General features: G+C 44.3%; 1 protein-coding gene across 1 annotated transcript in view; it reads left to right on the top strand.

Moving 5' to 3' along the window:
• Window positions 1-19,290, top strand: part of LOC307242056 (contactin-associated protein-like 5) — a gene marked incomplete at both ends in the record, with an annotated part of 64,130 nt that extends 44,840 nt beyond the window's left edge. The window contains 8 exons of the mRNA XM_080016393.1: window positions 1,726-1,944; window positions 4,015-4,254; window positions 7,316-7,525; window positions 15,110-15,243; window positions 15,836-15,923; window positions 17,179-17,391; window positions 17,978-18,049; window positions 19,094-19,290. Of these exons, the coding sequence (XP_079872519.1) occupies window positions 1,726-1,944; window positions 4,015-4,254; window positions 7,316-7,525; window positions 15,110-15,243; window positions 15,836-15,923; window positions 17,179-17,391; window positions 17,978-18,049; window positions 19,094-19,290 (1,373 nt within the window). The remainder of the gene's footprint in view (window positions 1-1,725; window positions 1,945-4,014; window positions 4,255-7,315; window positions 7,526-15,109; window positions 15,244-15,835; window positions 15,924-17,178; window positions 17,392-17,977; window positions 18,050-19,093) is intronic.
• Window positions 19,291-20,664: the final 1,374 nt, after the last annotated feature.

Genomic DNA, 20,664 nt, shown 5'->3' with positions numbered 1-20,664 from the left:
GATAGCATTTCCCATTTATTATAACTTTAGTTTATCTGGCGCGGCATATTACGATATAAATATAGCACTGAATCCTTGGAGCGCTGCTGTTCATAAAATCAGTGCATCTGGCCGCTAAGATAAGCTCAGATTTCACTGCTTTACCCTGATATGAAAATGTGGGCAATCCTTGTCTCACTGTAAATGGTAGCATTGACATATATTAAGCTCTTACTGACATTTTTCAGACCTGGCCCTCAAATGGGTCTTTGGTGACCGCCACCAGACCACCGCCACCTCTGAAGGCAGGTCTGAACGTAATCAGTCATACTGAGGATTTGATCCAGAGGTGGTGAGGGAAGCATGCAGCCATGTTATAAGTGGAGCAAGCAGGGGCACATATAATTCCTAAGTGGTTATTTGTGTAATGAGCATGGAAGGAAAATAGGATGTCAAGTGATCACTTGGACTTCGACCACTGTGTGCTCCATCTACCATTGTGTTGGACCGGTAATCCTCAACCTTTTTCATATTAAGTATCCCCAATTTCACACCTGTCAGGAGATGTACCATATTTGATCAGCTTTTGTCAATTCAATTTTAATTTGCTTTATTGGCATGATAAGTGCTCTTACATTGCAAAAGCATAAGAAGACAGGTATGTAACAATTACTGTATAATGTTACACAACAAATAGGAAAATACATTAAGACAATAATGAAATAAATAAATAAATGAACAAATAATAATTTTAAAATAATGAAATAAAGAGGGAAATACATTAGAGCCCAATCTGAGAAGATTTTGATTGTGAGATATGATTTAGTCAAAACTTCTATACCTGTCTATACAGATACTCCTCACCTAACGACCGAGTTATGTTCCTAGGACCAGGTCACTAAGCGAATTGGTGGATAAGCGAGGACCCGTGTTATTTCACGGTAAGGGTTAGGTAAGGGCCTTTGTGAATGCCAGTGTAGTGAATACTGACAGACTGCAGGAACGAGACTGAGACTGAGAACGCTGATGAGATGTATACAGTGTATATAGTAAATAAAGTAAATGTAGTGTGTAAAGTGTATATAGTATAGTGTTAATAGTGTATATAGTGTATATAGCATTTATAGTATATCTAGTGTATATAGTGTATATAGTATAGTGTATATAGTGCATGTAGTGTATATAGTATTTATAGTGTATATCGTGCATATAGTATATATATAGTGTGTATATATATATACTATATATATACTACACTATATATATATAGTGTATATAGTTTATAAAGGGTGATGCGCGATGAGAAGCTTGACGCTGAGACGCCGCCCACGCAGGCGTACACCGTGGTATTGTACGCAGGACAATACATATTGGTCAGAGAGCTGGTGGTAAGTCTGAACGGTCATTAAACAGGTAGGTAGTTAAATGAGGAGTACCTGTATGTAGTTAGGAGTGGGAGATAACAGTGAAACTATGAAAACACTCATTATTGTACATTGTCTAATGTTGCTTAAGTCATTGTAAATTAAGTAATGAAGATGTTTAACTTGTAATAATTTTGCTAGGGACCCTTTGGAACCCCTTTGAAGGACCCCCGGGGGCCCCCAGACCCCACAGGGGTCCAGAACCATCGGTGTAGCCCATGTATTAAGTATGAGCTACATCAAAGGAGAGGCAAAGAGAGGACTTTCCTCTGAGGGAGCTCTGAGGCTGAACTGAATAAACAACTGTCTTTACCCCCGGCAGCCTCCACTCAGGTCCTCTTCTCCTTCGACGTGGGGAACGGGCCGCTGGAGGTGCGGGTGGAGGCGAGCGTCCCACTTAACGACGACAGATGGCACGTGGTGAGAGCCGAACGCAACGTGAAAGAGGCATCGCTGCGCCTGGACAATCTTCCTGCCGCCAGGACGGAAGCTCCGACCGATGGACACATCCGCCTGCAGCTCAACAGCCAGCTCTTCATAGGTTGGGTGTGTGTGCGTGTGTGCGTGTGTGTGTGTGTGTGTGTGTGTGTGTGTGTGTGTGGGTGTGGGTGGGTGTGTAATTTTCTACGGTCTATCTATCTGTATGTCCGTCTGTTGGCAACCAACCTCAGCTCTTTTTCCCTCTCTCTCTCTCTCTCCCCCTCTCTCTCTCTCGCTCGCTCTCGCTCTCTCTCTCTCACACAATAGGGAAAGCAGGGAGGCTTTGCACGGAGATTATTCCCTCCAAAGTAGAAAGTTAGTCACAGAAACGAAAGCTTCCCCGGCAGCAAAACTCCACAACTTCCTGACGACTGATCAAATTTTTTTCACTTTGCTCCAGAAACCGAGCAACATTGTGAAGTGCCGCTCCTGGCTATCCAGGGAGTCGGAGCAGCCCAGATCATCCACAGGGGAGCTGAAACTAAGCGAGATCTAGTAGTTAACTTTTTCTTTTTGCCCGGAGGGAAGGGGGAGGGGGCAATGTTTTTGTCCAAATCATCTCTTTAGCTCCCTCCACATTGAAAAGCATTTGAGCAGTAACTACACACTTACAATTAAACTGCGGTTGCGAGATTCGATTCTGTCATTGTTGTTTCTCAATTATAATGGAGGAGAGATGCACCACTCGCCCACACACACACACACACACACAAAGCGGTCACATTCATTTTGCGTGCCTTTTGTGCGCGCCGGAGACGTTGTCATCGGGGAGTCCCATTTCACTTTGAGTCCTCAGCGCGACGAGGAGTCTGTCCAATGCACTCGATATGAAGTTGGGGAGGGGAGGCGGAATCAAAACAACCGAACACAGAAGAAATATTTCTAGGGATGCAAATTGAAATGCACCTTATGCCCGTCAATGCCGACAACGTTGACCGGGATTTGAGCAACGACTCAATGGCAACGACTGAGGGATTGTGACACTCATCATGTGGAAGTGGAGGTGGAGTCCACGCTGAGTCTTCTATGCCTCGACGCGTGAGGTCCAGCTCTCGCCGGCTGCTCTGTGGCCGTCTTGTCCTGTTTGTCATTATGAAGGCGACGATATCATTTGGACTGAAAAGCAAAAGGGAAAGAATTCACAACAGCTTCATATTCCGCAAAATACTCTCCGAACAGATGTTCCAGCAGATAGCCGTGGACGTAATTCTGATTCAATTGCTAAGTCTGAACGGGATTCAACATTTGCAACCCCAGTGAACGGGGTTGTGCTCCATTTCAGACGTGGCTGTTAAGCAAACTCCTTGGGTGGTTTATTGATAGCTGATTCCATTCGTAGGCTATTAAAAGCTTTGTGAAACGCGGCAAGCTCTCTGGCACCTTCACCGATGCACGTCTTCGAAGGGCTCGGTGTGAAAGCGGAACTTCAGCGCCCACTCTATCGCTGCGCCGCTTCTCAGCACGTGAACAGGAAGATTGTTTATTTGCAGTAACCTTGGAACAAATGAAAATCCGGCCCATCAGTCAAGCTGTCTTTTTATGGTCGTTCTTGATGAGACACAGCGTTCTCATTTAAACCTCATCAGCTGTGGAGGCCCATAGAACAGCATGATTATCATCCTTCATCTTCATCAACGGTCTTGAAGCTGCCAGCTCTTAATTGTGAGGACAAAGATAGTTGCCAGTTTTGCACCCGGAGACGATTCCAAACAAGTCTGACAATGGATTCTGAGCTTGTCACACCACGGGAAACAATAACCTGCCAAGTCTGACGTTCTGAATACGGCACAGCTCCGCTTGGGCCCCGAAACAAAAGGCGCAAGGCATGTCAGATTGACAGAGAGATGGACGGATAGGCAAATCTTACTCAGCCGGAATGCTTTCAGCTCTGTGCGAGGCTGCCTGGGAGAAGGATGATAAAAAATGAGCTCACTCCGAAATTCCCTCTTAATACTTTCCCTCCGAAATAACTTTTGTGTTTCACTGCTGTTTCAACACAATAACCTATTATCAGCACGGTGACAAAGACACACTTTGTAATGGTTGATCTAGACAAGAGGCAGATGGAACAGATGAAAATTCCCAGAGCTGATGTCTGTTTGTCGACATGCCGTCATGTCATCTTTTTCAGGAGGCACGGCATCTAGGCAGAAGGGCTTCCGGGGTTGTATCCGCTCCCTGCAGCTCAACGGAGTGACCCAGGACCTGGAGAGGCGGGCTAAGGTGACCCCCGGGGTGCAGCCTGGCTGCCCGGGGCACTGCAGCAGCTACGGATCCCTCTGCCAGAATCTGGGCCGATGTGTGGAGAGGACGAATGGCTTCTCCTGCGACTGTGGCCTTTCAGCCTACACTGGGACCTTCTGCCATACAGGTATTGATAATAAATTGATGGATACATGGATCGACGGAATGATCGATGAAGGGTGGATGTTTGGACTGATAGATGGATGGATGGTTGGATGGTTGGATAGATGGATGGATGGATGATATACACCCATTAGCCTAAATATTAAAACCACCACTAATATCCACTAATATTGTGTAGTTCCCCCTCGTGCCGCCAAAACAGCTTTGACCCGTCGATGCATGAACTCCCAAAGACCTCTGAAGGTGTCCTGTGGTATCTGGCAACAAGACGTTAGCAGCAGATCCTTTGAGTCCTGTAAGGTGAGGCGAGTTGGGGCCTCCGTGGATCAGGCTTGTTGTTCCAGCACATCCCACAGATGCTCGATCCACATGATGTAACGTGATTCATCATGTGACCATTCATCATCATTCATCACCAGACCACCTTCTTCCGATGCTCCATGTTCCAGTTCTGACGCTCACATACCCATTGTAGGTGCTTTCGCCGGTGCACAGGGGTCAGCATGGGCACCCGATCTGCGCCCGCATATGCTGCAAGCTGTGATGCACTGTGTGTTCTGACAACTTTCTATCATAGCAGCATTAACCTTCAACAGTTTGTGCTTCAGTAGCTCTTCTGTGGGATCCGACAAGATGGGCTAGACTTCGCTCCCCATGTGCATCAATGAACCCATGGGCGCCCATGACCCTGATCAACCGGTTCACCGGTTGTCCTTCCTTGGACTACTTTTGGTAGCTGCTAAGCACTGCATACTGGGAACACCCCACAAGACCTGCTGTTTTGGAGATGCTCTGACCCAGTCCTCTAGCCATCACAATTTTGGTCCTTGTCAAAGTCCTTACGCTTGTCCATTTTTCCGGCTTCCACATCAACTTCAAGAACTGACTGTTCACTTCCTGCCTGATATATCCCACCCCTTGACAGATTCCATTGTGACGAGATGAGCAATGTTATTCACTTCCCCTGTCAGTGTTTTTGATGTTGCTGCTGATTGATGTATATATATATATACCATACTGTTTACTGTATACTATCTATACAAAATTCCTCACTTCAAGAGTCTCCAATTGTATAAAACAAATCACAATAAAATTGATCTAATCTAATTGGATGGCTGGATGGATGGCAGATGGTGGATAGATGGATGGATGGATGATGGATGGTTGGATGGACGGGTGGATGGATGGAATTAAAGATAGATGGATAGATAGATGGATGGGTGGATGGTTTGACAAATGGATGACAAATGGAGAGATGGTCAGATAGATGGATGGATGGATGGGTGGGTTAATGGTGGCGGATCAAATAAAATCCCCAAATATATATTTTCTTTGGCCTGGCTCAGGTGTTTTCATTTATCCAGATAGTATACCCTGCTCTGAGCTTCTCATTCATACCTACGTAAATCTCTGTCTCATCTCTATGGTTATCGGGAACAATTACCGTATAACCATATAATAGGTACGAGGAACATAACTGATATGTAAAAACAATCCTCGTCAGAAGTGTCCTCAAGCCCTCAAAAAAAAGTTCTCAAGGCGTTTCATCATTGATTGCTAAGTTTTTTTAGTCAATAGAGGGTTTAACCGACAATACAGGGAAATGATAAGTTCATTAAAAAATAAAAAAGGTGAATATCAGGGAGATTACAATGGGAGTTTATATAACAAATAATGACCCCTGCTAACTCTGTCTTGTGGGAATGAGCTGTCACAGACATAACTAAGCAGAGAGAAGGTGTGTGTGTGTGTGTGTGTGTAAAGCAGGGGAGTAAGGGAGCGGAATGATCACCCGCTGCCTTTGCTGCACCTCACATCCATCAAGGAAAGTAGAGAGCAGAGGTGTGCAACATCAAGGGCCTAATGGCAGAGTCAGACACATTATGGAGTCTGTCAAGTCCTCTTCATGCTTCCACCATCACAAATGAAGTAGAGAGGGAGGGATTGTCGGAGCTGCAAGCCAGAGGAAAAAAACGCCACTCGAATAGAACAAAGCTATTTTTCCCAAACACAGGTTGATCAGAAATACAGTGGGTAAAATCTCATGCCGCGAACAGCTGTCGGCATGCTCGGCTTACAACCCTGTGGGGCCAATTCACAAAGGAATGGATTGCGGGCGCTAGCAGCACCATGAATTGCACATCAATTGCAACCGCTCTGTTTGCCGTTTTAGCATCCTATCCACAAAAGATGTTGCACTAACGATATGCCGGCACAAACACGGGCATAAAGTTTTTCTGCTGAGTGCCATTTGCCCCGGTTTTGCGTCTGATCGCAATGATGCGTAACAAAAGTTATTAATCCGTGCGTCAGCGGGTAGGGGGCGGGGGTCTCCATTGGAGAGTCATTTGCGCATTTACACCACTGCTCCACACTTTTCTATTTAATGAATTATCAGTCTTATATTTACAGTCGTAAATATAAAACTTTAAATAATTCTCGGACAGTAGTTATTTTGATTTTAAGTGTTTTATGAAAATGTAAAATTGTAAGGAAATGCTTGGAGGGGCTGGGCCGATGCTATGCCAAATCCTGATGGGGGGATTTGAAAATAATGGAAATTGTCTAGGGGGGGGCCCAGGGGGACACCAGGTTTTACTTAGTATTTTTAGGTTTATGTGCAGTGACTAAAAAACATTAAAATAGTATGAGTAAATCTCTAATAAAACGTACTCTTCCCCCACACAGTCAATTGATAACATGAATAAAATATGTATATTTACATTTTTCTTCAAGTTCTCACTGAATCTTAATATTGCAATGTAGAATTGATGACAGTTAATTTGATGTATTTTACTCTACAGGCATTGTCAGGGTTGCAGAGATACTGTAAATATAGAAATTACTTATTCAGCCACACATAATATAATAATGAACCCCAGGAGTGATTTGTATCTTTTTATGCTATATCAATATCTCTATAACGAATCTCTATCTATGATGCATGTATGTCTGTAAATCAAAGAGTGTTTATTCATGTCAGCATTTATCTCATAGGTCACTAAAATGACTATTAACAGGGACAAATGTCTGCAGAAGTCAGCAATTAAACTTCCTCCCCACAGAGGTGTCGGCCAGCTTCAAGTCGGGGACGTCCGTCCGCTACCTGTTTCCGGGGACTGTTGAGCCAGGCAGCAACGGCAGCATTTCCTCTGAGGTCCCCCCAAGAGGAGAGAATATCTCACTCAGCTTCAGGACCAGCCAAAGTCCAGCTCTGCTGCTCTACGTCTCCTCCTACGATGGACAGTACCTGGCACTGCTGCTGAACAGAAACGGTGAGAACACATACACACACACGCACGCACGCACGCACGCACGCACGCACGCACGCACGCACGCACGCACACACACACACACACACACAGACATACAGTACATAGGTCGAAACATTCTGTTTATTACTGGGTTTGACTGGTCGCAGTTCTACTCTAAATTGTGCCATGAATACCTAGAAATCCACTGTGTTCTGATTACTGTGACCACTGAGAGTGAAACATTTTTTTTTTGTGAAACCATTGTAAGGACCGTGTTTACCCCTTACATATTACATAATGACATGACACAGTGTGTCGTTTAATAGAAGTGCAATCTCTTGAGCTACTGAACTAAGGGACAGCACTGGACAGAGCTGGGACAGTTGGAGAAAGTAGCCTGTGACCTTCTTCAGTTATTGAGACAAATTTGATGATGGCCACAAAAATCTCCGCAAAAATGTATGTTCCCATAAACGCCTTGTTTTCGTCCAAATGAGATTGCCAGCTGGCATTTGTCTGGTGTGAAAAATCACACAATGCTGGATGTAGAGCAGAGCATCAAGGATCAGGTTGTGCTCGTTTGGCCAGAAAAGGGTGAAGAATAGGGGTGGCAGATCCTCCGGAGAAGGCAGGTACTGTTTTGAAGAAGAAGGTTTTTGGCTTAGTTGCCGGGCAAATTGGTTTGCTTCATTTTGCTGAATTTCCCCCGATCAATACGCTGTTATCTTATCTTCTTGTAGTGTAATAATTATGGAGTCACGGTCCCTTTCACACACTGACACAATTTACTCCACTGTCTTCAAACCATTTTTGACATCTGCTCGGACTTTCATCCATCTCTCTTCTTCTTCTTCGTCTTCTCTCCTGCCCAGCCAGCATAAATCACTAAGATCGCAAATCTACTGTTGATCATTGGAGCCACTGGATGTCTGTAGGAACTGATTGTTCAGCTTATGAATGAGCTTATTACAAATCGAAAAAAAAGAGAGTTAAAGTAGTATAAACATCTCACATCTGTGTCTGAAGAATTTGTGTTGCCATCGCACTGGACGCTCAATCTACAGAAACAAATCAGGGGGCATAGAATTCAAACTTTCTAAGATGTACGGTATGTACCCCGCATAGCACAGTCTGACAGTAGACTATTATTTAATGACTCATGGACAAACATGTAAATGTGGAGCACTACAGTTGCTATGGCGATTAAGTAGCTGACATGCATTGCTATTAACGCAGACCGCCCAATTATTTCTTCAGCAGGGCTGTACTTTGTGGGCTTCAAGGTGCCACCTCTCTCTCTCTCTCTCTCTCTCTCTCTCTCTCTCTCACTCTCCACTCTACTTTCACCCACCCCAGCCTCCACACATCCTCTCTCGCCTCCGCGCACCCACCCTCAGCTGTCCAGGCTGGTTACTCAGGATCTGAAACTCTCTGAAACTCGCTCATACAGTGCATTCTTTCTGCCTCTTATCACAACGTGTGTGCTGATAACTAATAGATACCGTCTCTAGCTAAGTACAGAAAAATTGTGACTCACCGCTGAGACGACTTTCAACGGGGGCTCAATTACCTTGGTTCAAGAGGGAAAGTTGTGTTATCAAAAGGAAAAAAGACGATGTGTTGAACGCATCAGCTCAGGGACATCGCACAGGACATTCATCAGAACACTGTGAACTTATTTGTCTTTGTGCACAAAGTATTCATGTAAATTAAGATGAGATAAAATAGCACTTTATTTATCCCCTGGGGGGGGGCGGTCAGGAATGAGCTGGTTTTCATCTGGCATTCAAATCTTTCTTTTGAGGGTATCTCTTCAACTACCTAGATACTGGATATTACCACAGCAGAGGACAGAGGTGTCTGATGGTCTGGTGTTATGCTGGAGTGAAAGAAGATGAAGAGTTAGGGATACAAAAAACAAGTTTAATTAAGTACTCGTACAAAGTCCGTGTTCACAGGAGTCTGTTCATGAAGAGAGCCCCGATCATCGGAGCAAGCTGGTAATATATTCTTAAGGGCGGGTACATGTGCATAGCGAGAGGGGCCCCTTATGATAAGACCTTTCCTTTATCTTGGCCGAGTCCAGGTGTTTGAAGCTCCTAACAAGCTCTGTGAAGGAGTTCTTCGTTCAACCATTCTGAGACTCATCATCATTCAACACTTGGAGATGGAACATCTCCACATAAGGCACCGAATAACAGAAACTTCAAAGAAACTCGGAATGAAATGAATAACAACAAAAGGCAAAAATGCATAACAAAATGAAAATCACATCCCAAAACCACACAAAAAAACGTAGAAAAGCTTACTGTAATACACAAATCAAATACACACAAATTATTTTTGAATCAATCACATCAAACATTCATTAATAGTAAAAAAACAATGGTAATAAAAAGTAGACGGGAAGGGGAACAAAAGTGGGGCTGTGTTTGCGGCTATCTTGGGAAAACTTGGGACAATCATTGATGGAAACGAAACAATGCAATGAACTAAAACAATCTTCATCGTTGAAAATATGACCACATGACAGCTTGTCACAGTCCAGGGGGAGGGGAACAGCTGAGTGGAATGGGAGGGAGCGACGGTGCAGGCGCCGGGCCTCTAATGCCTTCGGGAGGTGCGGGTTTCTTCTTCCACCGCCACATCTAACCGGACCTTTCGTCGATCTCCATGCTTATGGTGTGTCCCTCCGTTGGCATAGGCGGAACGGATCCTACACCCAGTCGTTCTCTGTAAAGGTTAAATTGTTATAAACTTTGTTGGTGGACGGACTTATCGTTACAGAGGAAATCAGAGACATGTACTTTATGTTTATAAAGTATTTAATCTTGTACAAGAGGAGCAGTTTCAGTGTGACAACACAACAGAGTGCCACAGAGGAAGTACTCCATTCTCACTGGAGATCTGAGTTTTTTATACAGTTTTCTTTGAGCGGTGAAGCTGGCGAGTCGCTGAGATGTCGGTCAGCTGATGTCGCGATGCCTCCGCATGGGTCCTGCTGATGAGACAGTTTCGCTGATGGGGCAATTTCGTTGAGACAGATCATCTGTTGAAGTTCCCTTTTCTGATGGTCGAGTCATGTTGCCTTTCTCCTCTTCACATCAAGGCACAGAAAGTGACTAGTTCATGTCTTTTTTAAGACATGAACTCTATTTAGCCTTTATTAAAAAAAAGCAACGTACACATACCTTGTACAAAAGTGCATGTAAAAAGTACATCAAGACATAGACATAAAATTCTTATAACATTCTCCTTTTCCCAATCCGACATGGCTAGTGGGGCAGATGGATCTAGGGAGCAGGGAAAGAGATCCGCAAAATCATTATCCTGGTTAGCGACAACGGGCCATTTTTTGCACTCCTACTGTTTTCATAATAAAGGCTCTAACCAGGGGCACCACACAACATCCGATGAACATCAGAATGACGAGCAATATAACACAGGCTTTGGCAAGTAGGGCTCCCCATTTGCCAAACATTTTGTCCAGCCAATCCATGCCCAAATGGCCATGGCCGGCATTGTCTTTTAACTCTTTTCCAAGTTTACGTTTGGCTAGGGCGATATTGAATTTACCGTTGGAGGCTGAATTATTGGATATGAACGTACAACAATCCTCACCAAACATAGCACATACAGCTTGCTGTTCGGCTAGGATCATATCCAGGGCCAAACGATTTTGCCAGGCCACTCGAGAAGTTAGAGGACCTCGAACAAGTCAAACGTGTAGTTAGCAAAGCGTTGTTGATTGTAAAGGATGTAGTTTACCCAATCAACATTTTTGTTAATTGTGCACCAGAGACAAAGTTTATGTGCAAATCCGCCTGCAATTTGGTTTTGTTCCTTAAATTCATTAGGGACCCCCCTTGGAACTCCGATGGCATCTAAGTAGACACCGGGAACGTCCTCGGACCGTGGGGGGCACGTGTACGGTGGGTGTTCTGTGGTTCAGCGCGCACTGTCAATAGAGTGTCCAGATCTGCCAACGGAATTACCGAAGTGCGCTGCACTATAGCAACTCCTGCCCGAGTACCAGTCAAATTGGTTGCTGTTCAATGGGGTGGATATTTTAGTTGCGTCGCGAATCATGCTATCCCACACACAAATTGGTCTGGTCGGTGCGTATGGATGGGTAGATATAGGTGGGTCTGGTCGCGGATACACTGTGTCAGGGTCGTAGACCGCCTGCACAAATTCCGCTGCAGGGCTGGAATCCTCTTTTAGACTTACAGACCTTGTCCATGATCGGGCAACATAGTTTGTCTGCCCTTTGGAACACAATGACATGATTTTTTCAGAATCAATGGTCAAGTTGCCATAACGGTGGCCGTTTCTGCTTGCAAGGTTCCCCATGCAGTATTTAGTTTCTCTCTATAATTTCTGTTGCAAGGCGTATTAGGTTGGTGAATAACGACAAATCCTCTGTTCCCTGGAAGGACGGTGGCAAAAAAAACAAACCTGTTGGCTAGGCACATCCGGTGGTGGGCTCCAGTGAGTGCTATACTATACCAACCGGGACATGACCTATTTGGTTTGCTGGGCGCACGGGGAAACTGAGCTGGCAACGGGGACGGTTGTGGAGGAGGGGAGGTATGTTTGCTGCATTGAGCTGCCGTGTATGGAATGGGGACGACAGTTAACATCGCCCAAGGTGTTTAACATACGTCAATGTTGTTTGGAATACCAAGAATTTCTAAGCAGCGGGTTGGCGAGTTGACCAAGCTCATCTCAGAGCACGTTGGGAATTATCAATTATGTTTACTCAGATTTGGATGTGGATTCTCTCTGAGTAACATCCTCTGCTGTCTCTCTCAGTTGGATGGTGGCGACGGATCGGTTGGGTTCTGGAGCAGGCGTGCAGTGGGTGACGGGGAACCAGACATCTTTTCCGTGAACTTTCACAGCTGTAGGAGTAAGCAGCGTTGTCTGAAATGAGCCCTGTCTGCGGGGCTCGTCCCACTTTCTTTTGTGTACATTCAGGTACACCCAGTCGCTGGCCTGAAGTGATGATCAGGCGGGCACTGGTTTGTCGTTTGGGGATCACCATTGGTGTAACCTGTCGAGAGAGGGCAGAGAAATGTTTTGCATAGTTAATCAGTTCATTTTGACATTGCTCGAGGGAGGGTCCCTTGTGGGGCCCTCTTAGGTATGGCACAGATATAGCTCTTCCTGTCATCATATTTACGGTTATTCTTGGCTGTCAGGGGCTTCTTGTTCTGCCTGTGCTGGATTGTTGCGTGGGCCGCTTCAATGAACTTTGGGTCAATGGAGCCCCTTTTTGGCCATTGGTTTCATATCTTGATGGCCACAAGGATTTATTTATTTTATTTTTAGGTGGCCTCTAATGACTTTCTGAATGAGGTGTTCATCTTGGTCCAGGTTGGGGACGGATGGGGCGGACTCCATAGCCTCGTGGTTAGCAATGGTGGTGGCTTGTATCACTTAAGACTATGTGGCTGATTATTCACTAACATGGATATATGGTATCCTGCTTTAATATCTCATGTGTCAGGCAGAGTATTTGAGTCTAAATGTTCTGTGGAGGACTTTCTCTTAGCTGTGGGGAAAAGGCACGGGAACCTGTGCTTTTTTGGGCAGGGTTAATCACACACGCAGCCACATGTCATAAGCAAAGCGCATGCAGTCAAATTTTACTTCGGTAAATTTCTCAGTACACTCCAACCCTCTAGCCATTCACTTCCTCCTATAGCTCTCTGTGACTGTTAATAGTCCGTATCTCATTCACTTCTCGATTGCCGTTCTGCTCCTCTCAATATCAATCCTTAGACGTTTTTCTTTTTTAATACTCAACATTTATAATTAAACAACATTCATTATCACGAATTCAAGACAAATCCAAACCACAGTTCACACACACAGTTTTCAAACCACAGCTTGATGACAATGTTAACACAAATCAAATTCACTCAAATCACAACACAGTGCACTCCAATCACACAAATATCAGCCCACCGTTGCTGTTTTGGACCGCAGCCCGTTCTCTAGCCCGACGATCGCAACCGAACCCCTGACTGCCCAACCCCAGCTGGCACCAGACTATATCCCGCACTTGACTGTATAACCAGATTTTTGGCCGACCGTGGCTGGTTTTAGAATTGCAACGCTATTTTAGTTTTATCATTACTTATTGTCAACTTGTGACCCACCCTGGTCTTATGCCTTATAATGATAAAACTACCTTTTTGATTATCAGCCAACCGTGGCTGTTTTGGACCTCAGGTCTTTTATTTAGCGTGATACCCGCTCTATATCGTAGTATTCACTCAACACAAACACAGCCAAAAATACTTTCGATTCTTTAGGAGGGGTGAACACACAACTGCCAAAGTCTTACCACGTATCAGACAGTCAATGCCAATACAGATTTTCAAAAACAGCTCTGTTCACTTTTGTTCCTAGGGCCCTTTTGACTGGCCGAGTTGTGGGTCAGATAATGCTCCACGGCGAATGTCACCTCCTGTCTGGTTTTGTGCTGGAGTGAAAGAAGACGGAGAGTTGGGGATAAAAAAAAGTTTTATTCAGCACATAGACACAGGAGTCTGGTCACAAAGAGAGCCCCGATCCACGGAGCAAGCTGGTAATATATTCTTAAGGGCGGGTACATGTGCCTAGTGAGAGGGGTCCCTTATGATAAGACCTTATCTCTATCTTTGCCGATTCCAGGTGTTCAAAGCTCCTAACAAGCTCTGTGAAGGAGTTCTTTGTTCAACCATTCTGAGACTCATCATCATGTCTTCGTTAAGCACCAAAACCTGAGGGGAACTTTCGGCAATTTCATCCTATCAAGCACTGATGCAGAACCGTGCTCATTATATTTCTGATATTATGACCTGAGTAGTAAATATGTGACTTTAATGCATCTTACAATAACCTCACTTTTACTGTTCCTAAAAAGTGAGAGAATCAAACTGAGAGAAAGTGCAATTACGTATTTCTAGAAAGCCACAGTCGGTAGAATAATGTTTTATCAAGTGATTTCTGTACCCCATGGAGCTTGACATAATTTCCCATACACACAGTATTTCCTGCCACTTGTTATTCCCCAAATGAGCTTCTGTGACACCCCAGTCTTTTGAGTCGCAGACTGATGGGCTTTGTTGTTTATACAAGTTCTGTTTCTATATGTTGGCAAGAAAGTTAAAAAACGTTCTATGACTGGAGAAGTCATAAGAAGTATCTATTCCATTTTATTTCATTTTATTTTATTGTATTTTATTTTATATATTTTTATTTTATTCTATAAGTATTCGACTTACTGTATTATGTTTTAGGAGTCAGTTAGTTGGGCTATTAGAAATTTTTCCTAGGACATATTGTGTGTTATAACCGGGTGCGTTGCATTACATTTCACTGCATATATGTATGAAAGTATGTATATGTATGTGACGAATAAAAATCTTGAATCTTGAATCTTGAATCTTGAATCTTGAAGTGTGTAGTACAGGACAGCAGTATATCTGTTTATTTATGGCAAGTTGAAACTTTAATGTAGTAGTATAGTATCGTAGTGTCAAGTATAATGGTCCAATGTTATCTTTTGAAATGAGGTGTGTTTTTGTATTGGTCTTATTCTGTGCGGTTTAGATGACCTGGAGGTCAGATACAAACTGGATGGTGGCGGAAAGGCTGAGGTGTTGAAGAGCAGAGTAAGGAACTTGGCCAATGCACAGCGACACACACTCACCTTCAGCAGACTGGCCGACACTGTGCTTCTGCAGGTAACACACACACACACACACACACACACACACACACACACACACACACACACACACACACACACACACACGGGCACACACACACACACACACACACATACACACACACACAGTCATTAACGCATACATAGTACATGCCGAAACATACCCACAAATACTACTGCTCTTGTCCAGGGGTTCCCAAACTGAGGTCATTGCCCCCCGAGGGGTCTGTGGCAAGAATATGTTAATTTATTTTATTACTCATTATTCAATTACAATTCCTTATACATGAAAATGTACTTGACCAAATAAACAGATTCTGATGAAAAAAAATTGTCACTGTCTACTTGAATGTACATGATTGAATCCAAATAAAAAACTTCAGAGTCCAAAGACACATGTTGGGGTATTTTGACTTAACTCCAACTCTTAAGCATAAAAACACCCACACATTTTTTCTTTTTTCTCTACTATTGTCCTGTTTCTGTTCAATTCTGTACGTCTCTCTCCCCTTAAAAACACTTTATCTTTCATGTTGAAGGAGGAATTTTGCGCTTTTTTTCCGTCTTTGTATTTGCTATCAAATGAAATCATTTTGTTGTTCGTTTAGATTGACCAGCACGCGAGAGAAGACTTCAACCTGACATCCGATGTGGAATTCATGGGCCCGAAATGGCTGGTTCTGGGCAGAATATACGGTGAGGCAGGAGAGAGAGACACATCGCAGAGCTCTCTGGTGGAACCCATTTGACTAATAGCTCTGAGATGTTTGGTCTTGCATATTCATTACTTGAATATGGGATTACTTTAATACCCATCGCACCGGGTGGTCTTCAAATAACAGCTACAGTGTTGTATGTGTATAAACAAAAGCAAATTGTGTTAAAAAAAATAATGAAAATAAAAAATAAATAAATAAATAAATAAATAGGCTTGGAGCTCCGTCATCAAAATGACACACTCAAATTCCCACATCAAGACGATGGAAGTCTCAGGGTTGGATTCATGGTTATTAATTATGACTCAAAGAATACTGCTCAGCTTAAAATATCTTACAAGAAAAACTCATCAAATCAAACTTCCTTAACTTGTTCATCAGCAAGGGGCCAGTGAACCCCGGAGTTAAACTTCAATTATTCCATTTGCTCATTCACAATTAACTATTGTTTGTTAAGGAACACTAGGACTTCCACAAAATAGTTGAGGCTTTGCACAACTTCGTTTTGCACAAACAAAGAAAAAAAATTTCCCTCTGATCGTTCATCTTATTGGGACTATTGGGATAACCCTAACCCTAACCCATTTTAAAACCAGTGATTGGAAGTAAACAGGTATTAGTCATTTTTCAAACAGTCTATGGTCGTTTCTCAATACCAAGTACTCGAGGTCCGGACTTGCGGACTTGGTAGTTCAGACTTGGCAAGTTCGACTCGGGAGTACAGACTCCCGGGGACGGGAGGACGCAGGACGGTCATGGTGCGAAATGCATTCTGGGATACCTGGCTGTCCCAAGTCCACACAAGTCACCACCGATGCATCCTCGATAAAATGGGCGGAGCAAGTCCACATCCGGGCATTTGGACTGGACTTGGCTTGATGCGGACTTTGAATTGGAACGGAACTTGGGCTGCGACTGATGACGTTTCACAAGTCCACAAGAACACAAGTACAGACAAGGACGCAGATTGAGAAAGGCCTCTTGTATGCGTGGGAAGTAACTTCATACCTTTTCTCAAGTTCTGTACGTGAGCAAAATTTCAAGGTTGAGTATTTGTACTTTTCTTGATGAGATGGTATTAACAAATCAAGAGAAAACTATGGCCCTTGCTTTCCCTCTCCCTCTCTCCCTCTCTCTCTCCCCCTCTCTCCCTCTCCACCTCTCTCTCTCTCTCCCCTCCCCCTCTCTCTCCCCTCTCTCTCTCTCTCTCCCCCTCCCTCGCCCACTCCTCCCAGACTCTGATGATGCGTTGGACCCGGACCTGTCCTCTCTGGGTTTCTCTGGGTGTCTCTCAGCCGTCCTCTTCAACTCCGTCCGGCCTCTGAAGGCGGCGCTGCTTCACCCGGACTCCAGTCCCGTCTCCGTCGTCGGCCCGTTGGTCCGGTGCGACTGCGGCGCGCCGCCTCCACCCGATCCCTCCGCCGCCGAAACCACACACCACCTGTCAGGTATGAGGAAGGGGTGCGGTGGGGTTGATGTAAATAAAAATCAAAAAAATGGAAGCGGTGTCGTATAATGGAGGGGGCCCTCTGGGTTTTGAGATATTCATTCATTCTCAAGGTTTTGAGCTTCCTCGATAAAATGGGTGTGTGTGTGTGTGTGTGTGTGTGTGTGTGTGTGTGTGTGTGTGTGTGTGTGTGTGTGTGTGTGTGTGTGTGTGTGTGTGTGTGTGTGTGTGTGTGTGTGTGTGTGTGTGTCTTGTTAAGAGGAGGGATGGCTGTGAAAGTCGTGCTGAGGTGTTTCTCTGGATCCAGAGGAAGGTTTCCACCGGAGCGAGAGAGAGCGAGAGAGAGAGAGAGGGAGAGTCTTCGATCCATCTCCTTACAAACTGCCTCCCTCACTTCACCTCTCCTCCCTTTTTAATCTCGTACTTTTCTTTCATCCCACCTCAGCACCCGTAATTCTCCCCCTCTCCTTCCGTCCGTCTGCTCGCGTTCGCCGCCACTTTTCTAATCGTCTGCTCTCTTTTGCTCCTTCTTCCCCCAAACCTGTCCGTTTCACTCCTGTTCGTCCATGTTCTCTCTCCATCTCCAGATCAGTCTGGGTCGCTGGGTACGGGCCAGCTTCTGGTCAACGACATGAAAGCAGACTCCACGCTGATCGGAGGTACAGTGTCCTTCTGACCTTTACCCTCTACATCTATAAAAGTTCCCTAAATTAAGGGAGATTGATGCAAAAGAGGCGGAGGGAAGCAGCCGCGTGAAAATATTTTTTCAAGGATAGGTTTCTTTTTTTCTGTTTGACTAAAATGGCTTGAGGCATAAAAATAAAACCCAGAATAAGGGTGGGGGGGTTCACCTGTTCTATCTCTAAATATATTTGTCTTCAAGCATTAGTAAACCGTGCCACGGTGTGAGGAATTTTATATCCGGGAAATGTCTGTTTTGTTTTTGCTCATTTCGCTTAAGGAGTGTATGAGAATTTCCACGCACTTGCCCCCCGGGGGTAGAATGAAGTGCAGGGACGTGAATAACACTCCTGATTTGTGTGGAAAAAGTCTTCAGTTTTTATTACGGAGAACAATGTGAGGATGTCATAGATGCGTTCAACGACCGCTTGTTGTCCTTTTGCTTTCAACGATTTATTTAGTGATGTAGACATCTAGACAAGTCATATAGTTTCATGTATAAACCAAACGGAAACAAGTGAAATAACCTCATAATGTTCTCAGGTTTTATATATATATATATATATATAATAAAATATATATAATAAAATAAATATTATAAAAAAAATATATATGTATATATTATTTATATATATAAATAAAAATATATATTATAAAATATATAGAATATATAGAGTACAATACTCGTTTGGAATACTTGTAAAAAAAAAATTTATATATATATATATATATGTATGGAACAATATAATATAATATATACAATATATATAAATATATAGAGAGAGAGATTTTTCTTAAGACAACATAACTTGGTGAAATTACTTGTTCCTTGTTTTCACAGAGGAAGGTGAAACAAAGGCTCATTGATCTTGTCCTCACCGTTTCTCCTCTGTGTTCCAGATCAGTTGAAACGAGAGGAGAGAGTCCCGTGTCCGATGAAAGTTTCCATAACGTTTTAATGTTCTCATTGAGAAAGTAATTCACACGATGAGCTGTTCCCTCACTGTCTCTCTGCTCTCCAGGGGTGATCGCGGCGGTGATCTTCGTGGCCGTCTCCGCGTTGGCAATCGTGGTCAGATACCTCTACCTGAGGAAAGAGACGTTTCAGAGCCAAGTCGTGAAGCAAACCAAACCGGCGGACGAGCCCGAGTTGCCGATCAGCGCTCAGCACGACCGCCACAATGTGAGCGCTGAGAGCCGGAAGGAATACTTCATTTAGAACACTTCACGTAGAATACTTAGTTTGGAATACTTCATTTGGAATACTTCACGTATAAAACTTCATGCAGAATACTTCATGTAGAATCCTTTGTTTGGAATACTCCATGTAGAATACTTTATGTAGAATACTTCATGTAGAAAACTTCATGTAGAATACTTTGATTGGAATACTTTGTGTAGAATACTTCTGTGGTAGTTTCACCTACCACCTGTGGTACCTGTGGTGGTTGCCACGGCTGCTACTCCCCCCGGTCCTCCGCCGGACCCCCTGGTTGCTGCTTCTGCCGGTCAGGAGAGGGTTGGTGCTGGAGTCGCCCGTTGAGGTTGTTCGGGTGCCAGTGTGGCAGTTTCGTCTGCCACGGGCCCTCCAATTGGCGTGTTCAGGGACCTCCGGCACAGAGACACAGATGGTGCAGAGTGGCAGATGGTGGTTGTAGACACACAGTTCATTGTAGAATGTGGGCAAGTTGGAATTAGCCCAGGAGCAGATAGAGAGGTGTGATGACAAGGGCTCCTCCCTCCTGGGTGTGTGTGGGGATGGGGGTTTTACCTGTTGCGCGCTCGACCAACCAACGAGCAACAGGTGTGCAGCCACTCTGATCCTGGATCCACCAATTATCTAGATCCAGGTCGGGTGTGGCTGCTCAAAACACACCACCCCCACACCACAATGACATTGAGAATACTTAATTTAGAATACTTCATGTAGAATACTTCACGTGGAATAGTTCATGTCGAATACTTCACGTAGAATAATTCATCTAGAAGACTTAATTTAGATCACTTAATTTAGAATACTTCATATTGAATACTTCATATAGAATACCTCATATAGAATACTTCATTTGGAACACTTTGATTAGAATACTTCATATAGAATACTTACTTTGGAACACTTTGTTTAGAATACTTCATGTACAATTCTTAATGTAGAATTCTTCGTTTGGAATACTTCATGTAGAATACTTCATGTAGAATACTTTGTTTGAAAAACTTTATGTGTAATACTTCATGTAGAATACTTTGTGTAGAATATTTCTGTGGCAGTTTCACCTACCACCTGTGGTACCTGTGGTGGTTGCTGCGGCTGCTTCTCCCCCGGGTCCTCTGCCGGACCCCCTGGGTGCTGCTTCTGCCGGTCAGGAGAGGGTTGGTCCTGGAGCCGCCCGTTGACCCGCTGGTGGCTCCAGGCGTCTTCAGACGGCCCTTCTGTGTCCCTCCCCCGTGCCGGAGAGTCCCTGTTCAGGTGCCAGTGTGGCAGTTTTGTCTGCCACGCGCCCTCCAATTGGCGTGTTCAGGGACCTCCGGCACAGAGACACAGATGGTGAAGGGTGGCAGATGGTGGTTGTAGACACACAGTTCATTGTAGAAC

Source organism: Zeus faber, assembly GCF_960531495.2.
Source record: "Zeus faber genome assembly, chromosome: 16".
Classification (NCBI taxonomy): domain Eukaryota; kingdom Metazoa; phylum Chordata; class Actinopteri; order Zeiformes; family Zeidae; genus Zeus; species Zeus faber.
Note: the sequence above shows the minus strand (reverse complement) of the source record. Positions and strands in the feature narration are given on the sequence as shown.